This window comes from Ictalurus punctatus, chromosome 27 (genome assembly GCF_001660625.3).
Source record: "Ictalurus punctatus breed USDA103 chromosome 27, Coco_2.0, whole genome shotgun sequence".
Classification (NCBI taxonomy): Eukaryota; Metazoa; Chordata; class Actinopteri; order Siluriformes; family Ictaluridae; genus Ictalurus; species Ictalurus punctatus.
The window spans coordinates 8,865,987-8,883,043 of NC_030442.2; the positions used below are offsets into that span (position 1 = coordinate 8,865,987).

A 17,057-nucleotide genomic window follows, 5' to 3' on the forward strand; every position below is an offset into this window, starting at 1 on the left:
TACCCATTATGTATGACTAAGGGAATTTGGCCTACGTGTTACCTCATATTTATACCCATGTGAAACAGGAAGTCATGGTTGAAAAATTTCCTGTTCCTAGTCACTAAGGTATAAAAATGTTAAATATCAATGGGAGTATACTTCAAATATATTTTCCTCATATGAATTCATAGGCATGCCAATAATTATTCTACACACATATTTAACAAAGTTTTTAAAAAAAAAATCTTATAAACCTGTGTTTTGTTTGATGTCCATGAGAGCCGAGTATTTTTGTGAATTTTGTGAGTCTTTTCTAGTTACACTGACTGAAAATATGACTTTTCTGTATGTTACTTCACTTTGTAGCATATTCACTGTACGCTATATACTTAAGGAACAGCCTCATCGCAAAGACAATGACGCCGTCACGGCTATAGTTACTTTTTACTGCAGATGAAAAAGGAGCGTGCAGTAACATGGAGGAGGCGTTTTGTCATTTTTGCAATAAAAAGATGGTGAGCGAGTCCACCACTTCACTAAAGTCACCAAAGTGAGAAAAACAACTGCTTCTGGACTTCTTTCACAGAAGCGTTCTCATTTTGAAAACTTTCTGGCGAAATATCTATATGGTCGTACCAGATGGCTTATGTTACAGACAGCATGTCACAGTTTGTAGCCAAAGGAATTCTGCTGTTCATATTATTAGGATCATACTGAAAGACAAATAAATCAGTTATTTTATGGATTTTCCAACATAAACATGATGATGATGATGATGATGATGATGATAATTTTGTGTAAACTATATGCACAACACTAGAAAACTCATTTGTTCAGTTTTATCCAATTGTATGTCGGCTAGCTATTAAATGGTTTTTAAAAGTGGAAATGACTACTCATTACATTGAATGAGCACCCTAGATCATGTCTAGGTTTTATATAAAGGAAACGATCATGGTTGTTTTCTGCAGTGGTTGTGGACGTTTCCTTCGCTTGGCTTGCTGTAGGTTGCAATGTTTTACTTTAGAAATCAGGTTTCCATCTCACCACTGACCAGATTTTCACTTTTAAAGAACTAACACATTACACTTTTATTTTTATTATTGTGTTTCTTTAAATTGTTTAAAGTTTCTGTACTGTTGTGGTCAGAGTTACAACGTGTTAAAAAAAAAAAAAGTAGTTGTTTCTCTAGATGTCTTTCCAGACATTTATTAGAGACAGGAGACATTTTCAAGCTCTGCACGAAGACTGTCCAGGACCAATGATTAGACAACAACCCTGACTCATCCCTGTTTTGCCCACAATGACAGCTTTGAGTGTCCCGTGCCATAGACCATTGCACTGTGCTTTAGCACTAACCCACACTGTTGACAAAACAGAGATTCACATTTAGTTATGTTGTCAGTGCAGGAATGAGCTAATGCCAGTTTGTTTATTCCTGATCAGAATTGATCATTTACATCTTTATCTAGGACTCTGAATTAAATGTTCTTTGTCCTCTTGTAGAGCCTCGTATTGCATGCATTTGAACATATTTACCCATTTCTAAGAATTCCTGTCCTCAGGGTTTATTCTTACACTTTAAATGATCGTCCAAAGATTTATGCACTTTATGGTCACTGCAAATTCTTTACTCATGCAAAAAACAATGACTATAAAGCCACTGATCGTATCACTACTTGTTCTTTTACAGGTGCAGTTCCAGAAACTCCAGCAGCTCCGTTTATCTCAGAACCGTGCCCAGTACTATGGTGGTTCCCTGCCCAACGTCAACCAGATTGGCAATGCCAGCACTGATTTCCAGGTAAATGGCCTGTACTGCTCTACTTATCCAAGTCAAAGGAGTCGAGCAAGATGTTTTTATTAAGGAGAAGATAAACTTCAATAGTATCCTCACTGAATTAACATAAATGTTCTTCAGAGATGGTAACTGTAAACCTCGGTCATGTAAAGAAACACAGGATTTTTTTTTTTTTGTTTTATTCCCCCCTTCCACTCAGATCACAGTTGGTCTTCTCGATCAGTAGCTGGCCGATCTGGGTTATAAACCTGATATGGCAACATGCTCTAAGGACTTGAACAACTGTATCTGTTTAGGATCCCTTAGGAGAATAAGTGTTGTGTACCTCCAAGTGAAAGTGCTCTTGTTGCAGTGAATAAAGCTTCTTTTGAGGAATTGGATACTGATCCCTAGTTTTTGTTTGTTTGTTTGTTTTTTCCTTAGGTTAGTTATGAGTTTTTCTTGAATGTAGCATTACTTCCCATAGCCCCACAAACAGTGGTTTGAAAATTCTTGAAGAAAAGGCAAAAAAAAAAAAAAAAAAAAAAAAAACTATATATATAATTATATTAAACTATAAACTATTATATATATATATATAAATGATGAATTAAAGCCCTGAGAAAGGAACAAAACCAGCCCAAGGTTTCAGTGATGCCAACAAAACCTTATTTGAGCAGCTTTACATTCCGTATAAATAGATACAATCAATCTAAAAGGCAGTCAAATGTCTATCTTTGTTGTCAGTGTAAGTCTATGTTGAACAAATCCTAAACTAGTGCTAATGCAGGCTGGTTCTTAAAAAGAATTGTTCAGAGAATTAGGTTACTAGTTTCCTGAACCTTGGTGTAAACAAGGTTGAAACAAAAGCTTAAGAAAATCAGCTCAAAAACATAGGGTTTATTTATTTATTTTTTGCTAAAACCTCTGTGGAGGGCTTTAGTGGATGAGCTTGAGTCTGGACAGGGTTGCAGTTGTATGGAAAGCATAGTGTCTGGACCTGGTCCAAAAAAAAGGCAAACTAAATGGCTTGAATGACTGCCAGTCAGTGGTGCTGACATCACACATGATTAACCCTGAAAGGCTGATTTTGGCTCACCAATGACCCCAAGTCAGTTGGATCTAGATCTTCTGTAGCTCCTTGAACAGGATCCCAGTGGTATTGGTTATCTACTTGTACTTGGACAAACAAGTAACAGTGTGTGAAATATGGTTTTGGCATTTTTGTGCATTCAGTATGATACAACCTGTGCTGTTATTTAAGAACCTCTGCTTAATGAAGTTTGATGCATCCATTGTATCCAGAATATTAGACAATGTGACTGGTAAAGCACAGTTTCAGCACTGTGTGTGTGTGACATTGATTGAGCACCACAGGCATTCCACAGGGAACAGTATTGGCTCCCTGGATAATAGCTCTCCGGGTTTGCATACCTTCTTAGCTAAACGGAGACAAACGCCGATACGAGACAGCTAGTAGGCTCTTGAACTAAGAGGCTCATTACTTCTAAGATCATATCAGTGTCAGAAGTGGCTTTATTTACTTGTTAATATGACATATCTTCACCAAATTCTCCGGTTTATCTCATCTGTAATTACATAATGTATAGATTTCACTTGCCTAAAGCTATAGGTTACCCATTTTTATTCGCCATGCTGTAATTATTTGCAGTTATTTGACCGTGTTTGTGTTGTGAAACACATCTTTTGTTTGCTCCTGTGCTCTCATAGGAATGAATAAAATCCCACTCTTTCTAGATTATAATAGTAAAACTCTCCATTCTCCCATTTCTCTTGTTTCTGTTTAGGGCACCTTTCCCTCTGGTCTCGACTCTGTGAGAGGCACCAGGCACCACGGTCTGGTAGAGAGAGCAGTCCAAAGAGACCGCAACCGCATCAATTCACCACACCGCAGACCTATCGACAAACATGGACGGCAGATATCCTTTACATGTAATCCAGTCTAGTGTTGCATTATACTCGACTACAGCATGGAGTATCAAATCCTATTAGGTTTGAAATATCATAAATAACGTAAAAAAAGAAAAGAAGCAGCTTTTTCTATTTTTAAACTTACCATGAAGAGAGTCCTGTTTTCTGGACATGAACAGAATTTATATGCACATTTGTGTGTGTGTGTGTGTGTGTGTGTGTGTGTGTGTGTGTGTGTGTGTGTGTGTGTGTGTGTGTGTGTGTGTGTGAGCAAGTAGTTATATGCATGAGTGCAGGTTGACCTTTGTTCATGTGGGCAGCTGTTTTTAAAGCCATAGGGTCAATGCTGGTCTTGACTGTATCTTACCGTACAGCGCTCATTGAAGTATGATGATGTTGCTGCAGGTGAGTAGTAGCCATGTGTGTGTGTGTTTGGATGTTTCTGTGTGTGTTGAGGGCTTTTTGCATATGTGAGATTTGGGGTTAGTCCACAGTAACAGACGAACTTCAGCTCTGACCATCTTCCACCACTTTATGAAAATGTAGCGATTATACTGGATGCATTATTTAGTTTTTTTTTTTTCCTGGTGGTAAATCTATTTACCTACGAACCCACTCAATTGGTTATAGGTTATGTATATATCTTTTTTTATGCTATACCACATACATTGTTGTTAACACTGGTGTGAAATAGGCTTGTGCGATATGAATTTCTCCCCATTTGCGATTTTTCTATAAACAGTTTGAGTAACAATTTAACATCTACAACCAGTAGTTTAAAAAAGACAGGAAAATGAGCATTTCCACCGTTTTAGATGTTGCGGTCAGTTTTCAAAAGCAATTGCAAACTGTAATTGCAACGGCCTTTCCTATTTGTGGATGCGTAAATTTGTTTATGTACAGTGTCTGCCAAATTTAAAATGGAAACACAAAGTCTATTTGCAACTGCATTTCCCATGCCTTACGAGTTATGGCCCAGTTATATTGAACTAGCAATAGTAGTTACCCTGTTTGCTATTTCACTTCCTTGGTGTCGCGTTTGGAACCTGCCAATATTCAAATTAAATCGCAAATCCCTTTGCATTTGCATTTCCGATGCCTTGCACACAAACCTGCCAATCAGTGTTGAGGGTTGGAGTATACTACATGGCGTTTTTGTACAGTTGCAATCAAAATGATTCAAGCCCCATTGCTAATCAGGTTTATTGTCAAAATTTTCAGAATTTCAGCTGTTTGCAGTGAACAAATCAAGCAAAAGCAACTGAAATAGTTCAACACAAAAAAATGCTTCAAGTGGTTTCCCCAAATTCAACTGAAAATGCAACTTATAATGACTTCACCAGTCTCAAAATTATTCAACCCCTTCATGGAAAGCATCTTTAGTACTTGGTAGAGCACTCTTGTCCTGTTGGACGGTCCAACGACGCCCAAGCTTCAGCTTCCTCACAGACGGCATGACGTTTTCTCCTAGGATTTCCTGATACTTCAGTGAATCCATCTTGCCTTCCACATGCTGGAAGGCAGAGCAAAGCAGCCCCAGAGCATCACCGAGCCACCACCATGCTTGCATGTGGGCAGAGTGTTCTTTCTTCATTCTTCTTCCTCCAGACATACCGCTGATCCATTGTGCCAAAAAGTTCCAGTTTTGTTTCATCGCTCCACAGAACAGAATCCCAAAACCTCTGTGGTTTATTTATAGGATTTTGAGCAGACCTTTCTTGTGCTTTTGGGTCAGTAGTGGTGTACGTCTTGGAATTCTGGCATGGAAACCTTCTGCGTTTAGTACGTGCCTTACTCTGCTCACTGAAACCTCAGTACATGTTGCCACCAAGTCTTACTGCAGATCTTTTGCACTCATTCGAGGGTTTTTCACAACCTGACTTCTCACAAATCTTTTTGCAGCTGTTGATGGCTTCCTTTTTCTGATCCGTCCAGGTATTTCATATATTTTCTGCCCTTGGCAAGTTCAGGTACTTCATATGTTCCAGCTCAAGCACACCTGGTGCAACTAATGAAACCCTCGATTAGATGCATCATGTATGCTTGAGACAACACTTGTTTTTCATATTTGTGCTGTTGTGAGGGATTCTGTTCAGGGAGTTGAATAATTTTGAACCTGGAGAAGTCATTATAAATTGCATTTTCAGTTGAATTTGGGGAAACCGCTTGAAGCATTCGTTGTGTTGAACTATTTACATTTCTTTTGTTTGATTTGTTCATTACAAACAACTAAAAGTCTGTAAGTTTTGACAATAAACCTGATTTGCAATGGGGGTTGAATAATTTTGATTGCAACTGTATTTGGCAGTGACGTCAGTCACAGTTCACGGCCATGAAGGAAGATATGCTGTCCAGACGACTGTGCTGATGCTTTATTTAAAGATAATGAAGGATAAATCTGTCGCCATTAAACCGTAGATTTCAGAGCAACACTGCTCACATAAAGTTTTTCTAATAAGTTTTATGTTGCACTTGTGATCTAAGAAATACACTCCGATCATCAGGCGAGGTGGTTCTTCATTTAATGTTGAATATTGCATTGAGGATTTTATAAGATGAAGAAGGTAAAGTGATATGCCATTAATTAACCTTGAATACTCAACACGTGTCACATCATTGTCACATCATGCCACAACGTTCTTATCCTTTGTAAATTTTTTTGTAACGAAGTGCATCCTCAATTAAATTTGAAATGAAAACGATATTCTTCTCAACACATTTTTTTCTCAAATAAGGTCCTGTTTCTTAAGCTAAACATGGGGGTCATTCCACACAGTGCATTCGTGAGGTGAAAAGTTATGTTTGAAAGCCAACTTCCAGGAGTAATGTTTTCTTGTGGAAACTGGTTAGTTTTACAGGCAATTTGTTACAGTTAAAATTAAATCCCATCAAAAACTTTAAACTGCTGATGCTTTATTTATGGCCAAGGTGCTCTAAAATCCGGTTGACTGACGTCACCTCCAAATACAAACATGCCATGTAGTATACTCCCGCCCCAACACTGATTGGCAGGTTTTTGTGCAAGGCATCGGAAATGCAAAGGGATTTGCGATTCCATTTGAATATTGGCAGGCTCCATACGCAACACCAAGGAAGTAAAATAGCAAACGGGGTAACTGCTATTGCTAGTTCAATATGACAGGGTCATAATTTGAAAGACATGTTGTAAATGGACTTTTGCGTTTCCTGTACGTTCGTGTAAACGAAAAATGAAGCAATACACCATTTGCATTTTCATTTGCATTAGGTCTCAATTTATGCGTCCACAAATGGGAAGCGCAGTTGCAAATACAATTTGCAGTTGCCTTTGAAAATTGTCCACAAAATACTTCCATAGAATGATGTGCTATTAACAGCAGTGTAGTCAGGAACCAGTTGCTGGCAATCACAAAAACGCCGCTGTCTAATGTCCACATGGTCAATATTTTCTCTGTTAATCTGCTCCTGTTGAATCAGAGTGTGTGTGTGTGTGTGTGTGTGTGTGTGTGTGTGTGTGTGTGTGTGTGTGTGCGCGCGCGTGTGTGTATGCGTGCTGGCCAGTTCAGGAGGAACAAAACAGTATTTCTTAAATCGCTTTCTAATTATCATCACCATTAACATTATTTCTAAGCGTTCGATTTGACACTTTGTTGTAGGCCTATTTAATCTTTTTTTTTTTTTCTTTCACAGAAATATCAGCCTTTTTACTCTTTTGAATGAAAACCAAATTTTGTTAATTGATGTGAAACAAAATACTTGTCTAATATTAGGTACGTCAAATATGGATTGATAGACTATTTCATATTTATGTACTCAAAATATTCTCCATTTACCTCGACAGAACGCAATATCTCTCCCCAAGTCTAGACAAAGTCATGCGATATGCTGGGAAAGGGGCGGGGCTTCCTGTTACTGTCAGTTGATATCGGAGTGTTTAAAACACTTGTGCAAATCATTCTACGTTCATATGGTAGTTGGGTCATTTCCCAGTTTAATGGGGAGAATAAGACTGGTCTTTTGGCATATTTTTTTACGTGATAACTCGTAGCAATGTACGTACACTGATGTTAAACTGTAGAGCTCTCAAGCAAAATGTGTAAAGGGTGTCAGGCTTGGTAATATAACTGGAGTAAATATCACTGGATATTGTAGCTGTGTAAGAATGTGTAGGGACAATGAAATCGTTAAAAAATCACACATGCCTAGTGCAAAAAAGACGAACTAAATTGAACTATGAGCAGTGTGTTCGTTCTGTTTATTGTGTATTAAAAACATGCTTCAGCAGATTGAGATGTATACATTTTTCTTTGATGGTCTGAGATCTGATGTATGCTGCTCAAAATCCCGATTTAGCTTCAGTTGTAAATTGAATGTTTATGCCCTTTTAAGCTGTGGCAATACTGCATTTGAGATTGATACACACCCCTCAGAAAGTACTGGAACAATTCTTTTGTTTTTGCTATGCACCAAAAACATTTAGATTTGAGATCAAAAGATGAATGATACAATAGATCAGAATTCCAGCTTTCGTTTCCTGGTATTTACATTTAGATGTTTTAAACAGATGTGTTAAAATGTTTCTGTCATCAGCTGCTGCTGTTTTCCTTGGATGATCTTTTCCATGGCTGGTTGTTGGCACACCAGTGGTATCTTTCTTTTTTAGGACATGTCAAATTGTTGTACTGGCTATTCCCAATTTTTGTACAATGGCTCGCTTTGTCTCCCATAGACAGCTCTCTGGTCTTCATGTTGGTTTATCCTTTTTAACAACAATGGAGTCTTTGCAGGTGAAACCCAGGGCTTAAATCAAGAGTAGATATTCATAGCTATTAATTCTTTTAAACAATCAATCTCTCAAGGCACACCTGGACACCTGTCAGCCATGTGTTCCAATATTTTTGATCACTTTAAAATGGGTCTGTTCAAACAAAAGGTGCCATGTTCTAAGTTGTTTAACACATCTAGATGTAAATATCAGGAAATGAAATTCTGATCTGTTGTCTCGTACAATCTTTTGATCTCAAACCTACATGTCTTCAGTGTATAGAGAGAGAGAGAGAGAGAGAAAAGAACTGGCCTTTCTGCGCCAATACTTTCAGACTGTATATAAAACCAGTGCTCAGAACTTTGTCCATATTTCAAACTCCATATTTGCAGATTTTTAAGACAGCTGATTAAAGAAAAAACATAACAAGAACTAAACTTTAACTGGATTATCTCTTATTTTGATTATTTCTGAGATTAAAAAAAATACATTCAGCTCCTAATGTACTTTTACAAAAATAGTTGTAGGTTGTCTTTAGATGTGTGTCGAGGACCGTGCTGTGTACATGAATTTGGGCGGGGCTTTTCATTCATATGCTGTCAAAATGTTCTATCTATCCAAAGGTAGCTAGTGATGATAAATAAATAAATAAATAAATAACCACTACAATTTTTTTTTAATTGATAAATGTAATGTTCAAACAGAGGAAACGAAAGAGGGTGTGATGTCACAAGGATTTCAGATATCTTGGAATCAAGGTAGTCTCATGCTGCTGCTCAAGCTCATCTCATTGGTTCATTACTTTATTTGTTTGTACATGCTCTAGTTTTGTCTCCCCTTCTCTAGCTCTGCCATAATAATAATAATTCTATTTTTAGGTGTTATTGTAGTGTTATGTTAGTTTTAGTGTTCTTTTAATTTCACCATGTTTCTACAGGTGAGTGTTCTGTGAATATTAAGAGGTCTGTCAAGCAAATGTGACAAATTACAAAATGAGTGCATAATGTGGGCAAATTACTATAATTAGTGTTCTTTAATGGCGCTCTACGCCTCAAATCTTTTGGGGCAAATTATTTAATTGCACTTTTTTCCACTAACATTTTCATTTTGTTAGAGGGAAGAGGATTTGGTTCTAAAGAGCAAATTTGCCAGATGTCTCGTACAGTGTTTGCTCAGTTTTCCTAGAAAACATTTTCACTCCCTAAAGTTGAAGCAAACTGCGTTATGCTCCACACGCCCATCATAATGAGTGCTAGCCAGACTGGTGTAAACTCTGGATAGGGTGCCATGTGTGTCTTGGAAATGGTGCTGCATATTGTTTTAGATGAACCCGAATGACTCGAATGTTTTGGTTTATTTTCAAAGAAAGGGGGACATTTTAGTGGCCGGGTTTTGTTTGCTGGTGGTCATTCATGTGGTGTCATGCTCCAGGTCAGTAGCTGACTTCGTTGGCGCTGTGGTAGTCGTACTGCTGTGTAGAATGTAGTGTTCTCAGTGCAGAAATGATGACTCGGCTCTTCGGGCTTCAGCAGATGTTAAACAGAACGCGCCAGACTCACTCCTGCTCTGTTTCTCCTTTCTGCCTCGCTCTGACAGGAGATTTGGCACAAACAGTCATGACGAGTCAGTATTGTTAACACTGCTCTAAGCAGCAGCTGAAGAAACCATGTTTACTTAAGATGTTCTTCATAATCGCTCTAGGCTCACTTCACTCCTTCATTTGTCATCTTTTTTTTTTTTTTTTTTTTTTAAATGAAACCACATCTGTAAGTCATTTTCATCACGTGATCCTATTGGGTCTGTTTTTCTTACTTATCTGAATATGGAAGGTCTAATGTCAATTTAAAAAAAATGTACCTGTGTTTGTGTGTCAGGTTAGACAGTGACACTTTTCCTTGACTAAAGCACGCAGAGAGTTCTCCTTACGGAACAGTGTACCTGTCGCCTCCCCCAGACAACAGCTGGAGAAGGTGAGTGCTGTGTGTCCAGTTGCTGCTACACACAGATGAGGGTTTAGAATGGCATGCAGGCAAGTGGAACGTGAAGCGTGTTTTGCTTTCTCTATCCTGGCTAATAATTCATATACAATAGCAAATGAGGTTTTCGTTTCATGTCGCCTGAAGTAAAACCCGCTCCACAGTTGGCTGTTTCTATTTTGGTAACAGAACAGATGAAACAATGGCACACTGTCAGTGCTCTCAGTTCTGTCTGTGGCGCGAACACAACACTACATGACATAACAGAGCATAGCACTAGCTGTGTTCCTTCCATCAAGATTAAGCTCTTACAAAATAATAAACACTAACAAGTCTGCCTTGCACATGTCTTCCAAAATTAACGCGGATTAAAATGTAATCGGGGAGGGTTTTTCCTCTCGTGTTTACTAACGAGTGACTCGCAGCCTGTAATAAACAGCCTAATGCAGGACGTCCTCTCTGTACAGTCATGTTTTGCATGTCAGTCTGGCCCAGCCAGCGTGGCTTCTTCTCAATCGCAGTTCCACCGTGACCTGCCTGACACACTGTACTCAGAGTGAAACTGAATGAGTCCACGCCCTCCGTCACTGTTTACACCTGAAAACAGGTTGGCTAGAGCAGCTTTAGACCGACCTTCTGTTCCACGAATGCTGACAGCCATATGCTGCACTACATGTACGTGCCCAGTTGGTATTTGATAACTTTGTTTTGCTTCAATAAATAACATTTATCATTTAAAAACTGTATTTTGTGTTTACTTCAGCTGCCTTTCTTTTTTATCTTAGATTTAGTTTTAATTTCTGAAACGATTTAGTACGCAAAAACAGAAGAAATCAGTCACTGTACAATATATGGACATAGCCGTTATTACAGTAGCAGCCAGGTAGAGAGTACAGTAGTGACCAGAAATGAGATACAATGTATATATTTTTTTAAATATATACATTTTTATGAATTGTTTTAAATACCTTCATGAATGTTGTAGATTCTCAGCAAAACAAGTTCCTGTTAACACTTACATTATGACAATAATAGCAATTTCTCACACTTGAAGTTAAGAAGACAAGAAAATACATCAAAATCTCCCATTCTTGGGCTTTCTCAAGACCGTTACAAAGGACTGACACTGGAGACTCCTTCCGAAATGCTAACTAAAAATGTCCTTGCAGAAAGCGTCACCATATCAAACATGAAATATTTTCCTTCGTTAAGTAGCATTACACTCAATTATAACTCCATTTGTTATTATACTTAAATTATACGGTGTGTCCACCATACAGCTCAACAGTGGCATGGTATGAATTCAGTTAAACGAGGAAGACGAAAATGATCCCAATTTGTATATATAGTGAATTTCAGAAGTGCGGAACCTGAAGGTTTATCTCGGACTATGAGATAGCAGTGTGACGAGGCAGACAGAGGGGTTTTTTTTTTGAGTGTATTTGATATTTTCCCTCATGCAGGAATCAGCTGAATAAGTAATCACTGGATATACATCGAGCCTATGATTACACATGCACTGAGCACATTATTCCATGTGGTCTTGCATCAAAGGATGCACACGGGGTATTATGATAAATTATGCAACACAAGATTTAGTTGGAACCCCACAACATTTGATTTTATATCTAATCTATAAATATATCTTTGGTTGCATAATGATTCATTAAAGCTGAATGTGTTTTAATTCTGTCCAGTTAATTTTTCATGTTTTCAGACATGCAGCATTTTATTTATTTAAAAAATGAGCTCCTGGTGAAGTTCCAGCACTAACTAAGCCTTGCTCTCTGATCTAACCATGTCTTTCTTCTTCAAGGATCAGTGTGTAGCTATTCCTCCAGTGTGTGTGTGTGCTCCCCCAGAGCGAACAGCACTAACTAAATCTGCCAGATCTGCACTCCGCCAAGCTTTTGCCGTCTGCTGCCTCCCATAACAGATTGTGCCCTCACTGTGTTAGAAGTTCACTTCCTTTCTGCCCAGGACCTTCAGGATTCGACCAAAACTAGCATGGCTTGTGTGCTTGATTTTAAAGGCTTGGCTTAATGAGTGAACAATATCAAAACCGTGAGACTGTTTTGTTTTCTTGGCGTTCTCATTTTGAATGGTGGGTGTCGTCTTTGGCAGTGTGGAATCTGAGGTCACCTCAGCGAGGCCAGGAAATATATTTTCTCTGTCTGTGTAGACATCAGAGGTTGACTGATGTCAGATGAGTCTGAGGGTGATTTCATCCTTACATCCTTTTAACTTTTTTTTTTTTTTTGGTCATTACAACCACCTTTTCTACGAGGCTTGTTAAAGCCGATCTTGACAAGGATGACTATATTTATCGGTACTTACTTTACATGACAGGAGGAGGGCAGTTTTGCTGGGAATGTTTATGAGGACAAGGCTGTTAAAGCTATGAAACCGTTCTCTCGGGGTAGGGGTAATTAGACTTATGTTTCACTGTGAGCTATGATTCAGCCTTTTTGCCAGTGTTTGCCTGACTATTTAGCATAAGGTTATAAACAGGGTAGAAGGGAGCGAAAAGTTAAGCAGTCATTTATTTTGGTCTGGATTAGACTTCATGGATTGGAGATTGCTTCAGTTATCCAAGATTTTGTGAGCTGTGGTTTGCTTCTTGGTTAACAGTAGACTCCAGTGTTTCTCTTTATGCTGTTTGATGGTTTATTAGCAATGGTTAGCAGAAGCTGAGAGTTAGGAGAGGATATCTCCATGGAGTATAAAGTTAGTAATAATTTCTCTTTGCATATTGGTAGGCCCTGAGTGCTGCAAGAGTTACCGTGGGCTACGAGTTTTAGCATAGCATATATCCACTAGCTAAGACCAGTATTTAGCCAGCAAAGATGGAGAGTCCTGTCCAGTTGGGAAGCAGATGCGAATGCCTCTTGGGAAAAGAAGAGCAGGACATGTTTATAGCTCTTTCCACATCTGCGATGCATTTCTTCTGGAAATGTTGGAGGCAATAGACACTTGTTTAACCCACTCTGTCCCGATCAGCATTTACAATCCTGTATACGGGCCAGGATCAAGCTGTTCCTGTCATCCCCATGAGCGTGGGTGGCTCTTTTGTTGTAGGTTTCTACTTTGTTAATGTAGAGGGCTCTTCATTTCTCTTCCGACATCAAAGTGTGGTTTGCTGCGGCTTTTCCGTTCAGCATCAAACGGCGAGTACTGTAGGTACTTGATGCACTCGAACAGCACAGAGCTTAAAGGTTTGTTGACCAATGATTTCCTAGTTAATTTTTCATGAGCATATTTGAGATGCTATTTTTGCCAGAAACCTTTCTCACGTCTTGATAGATGGTGCACGAACTTTCCAAGTCTGGTTTGATAAGAATATTTATATAGTGTAAAATTGGAAGCCTTTCAACGCAACAAAAATGCTCATTTCAGTCTGCTGCCTGTTCAACGATGTTGGTTTTCATTCGTAGACGAGGACGGAGCTCTCCTGAGGGAAATTCCGTCCTTCTGAAGTGTGGGTCGAATGGTTTTGGCCTGGTTCTGAGGACTGGGCAGGGTCTATATGGTGTCCCAGTGGAACCCAGCTGGGCCGGGTCAAATCTCAGGGTCACGGCTGCTCTCCAGGTCCCACGCTCCCTCCACCCTTTCACTGTTTTTTTTTAGTTGGGCTGTTCGTGGGAGGGCACCCTCTAAACAGCAACCTATCTCGGAGACATATATTGGAAGTGTGGTCCAACAGTAATATGCATTCATTCAACAATCTGTCTAGCGCCTTGGTGGCTCTAATGTTTTCATGCTCGCTATCAAGCAGTTAGGCTTTAAATGACACAAAAAAATCACGAGTGGCCCACTGGGTATATAAATCGCTCTGTAGTGGGCCAGACTTTTTTTTTTTTTTTTTTAAAGTGGTCGGTCATTGCTCCCAAGTATTGGTATTTGTCTGGTTATCCATGTGTTCTGCATGTTTTCATGGTTACTCTCTGCATCTATTTTGAGTGCGCCATCTTTAATGTGCTCTCCATGATATCTGCAAAGATGGAAGATGAGCGCGCCATATGGCCCTTCCTGTTAAATCCTAATACAGTTCAGAAGGTGGTGGTGGTAAAAAGGCTTTACATGGAAATGTGAAACAATGTTGGAGTCCAGTATATGACATAGCAGGTAGATGCCATTTTCTGATCCTTTTTTGTGTGTTATGTATAATATGTATAACCATTTTCTGCAGAGTAGAAAATTTAAGATCTTTTAACTAGAGATGCACCGCTGTACCGGCCGATAATCAGTATCTGCCGATAAAGGCTGTTTTTCCTGTTGTCGGCCGATAGTTTAAAAACATCCGCTGATCAGGGCTGATTATATCCTGTCAATCAAAAGAGGGCGGGAAAACGCATCGCTTTCATGCTGTGTGTAAAGATGATGTCTCTTTTGTGGAATGACGAAAAAACTGCAGTTTACACCGGAAGTGAACAGCATCGATGCGGTGTTGAGTCAAATTTTTTTCCTCCGTGCTACTCGCGCTGAATTAAAGCGCCAGTACACCGCTGAAAGATTTAAATGAAGATGAGTGACAAAAAAGTAGTATATATTGCACAGAAAAATATATTTGTAGAGTAGTATATTTCATATGCAGCTAATGTTAATGAGTTATTATCATCAGAAAAAGGTTTATATTAGGCCTATATATTACCAGTTTTGGTGTTCAAGGATGAAGTAGAAATGCTTTTGTTCGTGGTGAGTGAATGTGAGGCCTAAGAGGAGGGTGTTTTTTTTTTTTTTTTTTTTTTTTTTTTTTTTTTTTTAGAATTCAGTCAATGTTAATATGAATTAATAACATTCAATAAGTTAAGAAATCTTCATTTAATCTTCAGTATTTAGTTCATGTGTTAATGTAAATGTGAGTAATGCGTTTTCTGTTTGTGAGACCAGTTACTGTGAAACAACTTGTTGAAATGGAGAGAGTAAATTTTTTATTTGCATTTCTTACAGAATTGTGGAATTAATTATTATTCATTTAACAGAAGGTATAAAAGGCAGAACTATCGGTTATCAGTATCGGCCGATATCACTCTGATTAATCGGTTATCGGTATCGGCTGAGAAATTTAGTATCGGTGCATCTCTAGTTTTAATCCTTAAATTAAAAAAAAAAAAAATTTTAAAAAGAAAAAAAATGCATAATCCTTGTTCCTTAATCATGTTAGAAAACAACATGTATAGAGATATATAGAGAGCTGTTGCTTTGGAATCTGGCTTCATAACATGCAGAATCTGGTACAGAAACTATGCCTTTCCCCACATGCTTGATTTGCTGTTACGCATACTGAGTTTGCTTTGTAGTGGTCTGATGTGTACTGGCATATTAGAGGTATTCTTGGAGAGCAGTTTAATGCAGCTGTTTTATTCGATTTGTCTAAACAGTTGTCTTCGGTGTTCACGACATGTTCTTCATGTTTGTTGATTTGTATGCTTTATTCATCGTTTTAAACGCTGTAGATATTGCAGCACTTTTGTTTGTTCTCTGATCTGTTCCCACACGTGGCTGTCCCTGTAGTATAATTGAAGCAGTAAATCAGCAAAGTGTGCCTGGGATGAGTTAACACCGGGGACTGCGCTGCGACGCGTACCGCTCTGTTTGCGTGTTCCCGCAGGCCCGCCGAGGCTCGTGTTGACTGCAGAATGCCACATTACGCTGCCACTCTTTCTTTTCCTCCACAGCTTCTCTTCTCTCTCTGCCCTTCTCTCTGTCCTGTCGCTTGTTTCCCTCTACTAACCCCCTGAGCCATGAGCTCCAGACCCTGTGTATGTGTGTGTGTGTTTGGTGGTCAGTAACACACGATTGTTTCCATTTCCAAAGGGAACAGCAGCCATGGACCGAAGAGAAACGGCCTGGGTTTAGATTAATATCACAACTCAACAGGTGACCTTTGACCTTCGAACTCCTATTTTCATCTCTAGATCAGCTCCTCTGGATTTTCTGTCTCCTATTTTCTGTTTCTGTTCCTCACACACACTCCTCTTATTTGATTTGTCTCGTAATGTACTTCATGATTATGCCTCCCCTCACAAGGTCAAGGTGATTGCATCCAACTCACTAATTATGGTCTCTATATTCTTTTCTGCTTCAATCATATTTGGCTCTCACAAGAATAACAAATGAATGCGGCAGACACTTCTATATTAAAACTAACCCGATTAGGGATTCTAAGTTTCTGCTAATCTGTAATTGCTTTGAAATACACTGGACCTGAATCTTTCCACTAGAAATAAAAGCATGAACTTGGAAATATATATGACGATGATGAATTTAGGCTCTCAGCTCCTTTGTTTCTTTGAATTTGTAATAACGAATATACTGTACCATAATAAAAATGTTGGCTCTGAGTTAATTAACATGTTTGTTGTGAAGAGAAGAATTCTGCTTTTATTCACAGTAAATTTAGTGTAAATCGCTTATAGAGCTGTGCAGCCTGTTAAACCTGCTATTCAGCTCAGTTCGGAAGAAATTAATCACTGTATCGTAAGGTAATTTAGCAAACTTGGTGTATTTAGAGCTGTTTATTCATTAACACCTTATTATATTGTGCTATGTTAGTAATGTTCATGTATTAGTTCCAAATGAAGAAAATGAATTGGGATTTGAGTCCGGTCTCGGTGTGACATACCAAAACAAACTTTTATAG

General features: G+C 38.7%; 1 protein-coding gene across 3 annotated transcripts in view; it reads left to right on the forward strand.

Moving 5' to 3' along the window:
• The window catches only part of crtc3 (CREB regulated transcription coactivator 3), a 51,099-nt gene that overhangs the window by 7,829 nt on the left and 26,213 nt on the right, over positions 1-17,057 (forward strand). For 2 of the 3 annotated variants that reach the window (XM_017458558.3, XM_017458557.3), the window contains exons 2-5: positions 1,676-1,786; positions 3,571-3,702; positions 10,347-10,408; positions 16,232-16,294. In XM_017458558.3, the coding sequence (XP_017314047.1) occupies positions 1,676-1,786; positions 3,571-3,702; positions 10,347-10,408; positions 16,232-16,294 (368 nt within the window). The remainder of the gene's footprint in view (positions 1-1,675; positions 1,787-3,570; positions 3,703-10,346; positions 10,409-16,231; positions 16,295-17,057) is intronic. The other variant, XM_017458559.3, reaches the window with a different exon arrangement.